The sequence below is a fragment of the Microtus ochrogaster genome, chromosome 6 (genome assembly GCF_000317375.1).
Source record: "Microtus ochrogaster isolate Prairie Vole_2 chromosome 6, MicOch1.0, whole genome shotgun sequence".
Classification (NCBI taxonomy): domain Eukaryota; kingdom Metazoa; phylum Chordata; class Mammalia; order Rodentia; family Cricetidae; genus Microtus; species Microtus ochrogaster.
The window spans coordinates 65,177,949-65,180,032 of NC_022013.1; the positions used below are offsets into that span (position 1 = coordinate 65,177,949).

Consider the following 2,084-nt stretch of genomic DNA (forward strand, 5'->3'; position numbering starts at 1 on the left):
CAAGGGTGGCCCTTTCTTTCTATCCTATCATTCCAGCCATGGCATTTTCCCAAGTCCTAATCCTCTTCCCTGCCAGATGGGCTGCTAACAACTGGCCCTTTAAGATCCTTGGGCAGATAGAGATGGTGCGGCAGCAGCACATTGAGGATGAAGAAAAGTTCCGCAAAATCCAGCTCATGGACCAGAACAACTTCCAGGAGAAGCTGGAAGGACTGCAGGTGGGACTTGGCTTAGGGCTCTTCTAGGACCTGCTCCCCATCACACACACACACACACACACACACACACACGCAGTTGTCATACGTCTTGCATTTAGGAGATGCCATGTCAGTATATGATGAATGACTGGATGGACAAATTTGCAAAAGGGCTGGGAGAATGAACTGAAAGGCAGAGATGCCTGAATAGAACATTCAGGAAATTTAGCAATAATGGACACAATGTTCTCTACTGTATGACTGGCATCCCAGTGGCACAGTGTTCACAGAACCACGTTTGTCCCCCAGTCTTGTAACAGCCTGCCTGTGACTCTGGCAAATGGCTCAGCACAAAACAAATGCTCTGGGCCAGGAGTCAATACCCTGGGTGTGTGGAGTGCATGCTCGTGGTAGGACTCAGATGCATTTGACCTTTGCTCCTTACCCCACAGCTGGTGGTGGCTGGATTCTCCACCCACGTGGAGATTGCACGAGCACACGAGATTGCCAACGAGGTGCGGCGAGTCAAGAAGCAGCTGAAGGACTGCCAGCAGCTGGCAATGCTCTACAACAACCGCGAGCGCATCTTCGGCTTGCCGATCACCAACGTAGGCCTACTGTGGGCGCCTTGCCCCACTTCCCAAGGTTTCAGGAAGCAACTTAGATCTGCAGCCATAGCAGAGCCCAACTGCTCTAGGGCAATCCTCGGGCGTGCTGGGGTAGAACTGAGCTGGCCAAGAGATAACGGTAACCTTCCCTGGCTCTCAGGATAGGAGAGCCAGTAGAAACAAGCAGCAGGCTTCTAAAGGTCATCCTAGGCCTTGGAGCTCAGCATCCAAAGCCTAGATTTGGCAAGAGAAGGGACTGGGTCTGTGGTGCAAGAATGGGAAAACAGCCAAGAACAAAGCGAGGAGGACCTGACTGGTAGAGATAGATGGTGTGGAGGAAGCTCTGTGACATCCTGACAGCCCTACCCTCTGTCCCTGTAGTACGACAAGCTCACAAGAATGGTGAAGGAATTCCAACCGTACCTAGACCTCTGGACCACAGCCTCAGACTGGCTGCGCTGGTCTGAGAGCTGGATGAATGACCCGCTGTCAGCCATCGATGCCGAGCAGCTGGAGAAGAATGTCGTCGAGTCCTTCAAGACCATGCACAAGTGTGTGAAGCAGTTCAAGGACATTCCAGGTATCTGAGGACATTGGCCAGTCAGGGCTTGATGGAGTTTGTTCTTCCCTGCCCAAGGCTGGTCAGATGGCATGATATCCAGCCAGCCCTTCCCCGGAGCCCCCACCAACCTATATGCTTCCCTAGACTGGCTAACTTACATGCCCTCCCGCCTACCCCACAGCTTGCCAGGATGTGGCTTTGGACATCCGGGCGCGTATAGAGGAGTTCAAGCCATACATCCCACTGATCCAAGGCCTGCGCAACCCTGGTATGCGGAACCGGCACTGGGAGATACTGTCCAATGAGATCAACATCAATGTCAGGCCCAAAGCCAACTTGACCTTTGCCCGCTGCCTCGAGATGAACCTTCAGGACCATATTGAGAGCATCAGCAAGGTGGCTGAGGTAGCTGGCAAGGAGTATGCTATTGAACAGGTGGGTACTCAACCACCAGCAGGCCTGATCCCATCTGGCCCCTGCTAAACAAGCCGGTCTTGAGTTCTTGCAATGACAGCCATTTGAAGTGTAATAGCAATGGCTCCATCCCTAGGGTGAGGGTATGTCTTATTGAAGGTTAATAATACAGGTGGAAAGCTTGGCATAATACCCACCACTGCTACAGTACTCATAATACCACCACTGCTGCAGTGCTCATAATACCCACCACTGCTGCAGTGCTCATAATACCCACCACTGCTGCAGTGCTCATAATACCCA

At 52.4% G+C, this 2,084-nt stretch overlaps 1 protein-coding gene across 1 annotated transcript in view; it reads left to right on the forward strand.

Annotated features, from left to right (window-relative positions):
• Dnah1 (dynein axonemal heavy chain 1) overlaps positions 1-2,084 on the forward strand; it is a 64,511-nt gene that overhangs the window by 21,707 nt on the left and 40,720 nt on the right. The window contains exons 17-20 of the mRNA XM_005348721.2: positions 77-218; positions 650-805; positions 1,187-1,385; positions 1,549-1,802. Of these exons, the coding sequence (XP_005348778.1) occupies positions 77-218; positions 650-805; positions 1,187-1,385; positions 1,549-1,802 (751 nt within the window). The remainder of the gene's footprint in view (positions 1-76; positions 219-649; positions 806-1,186; positions 1,386-1,548; positions 1,803-2,084) is intronic.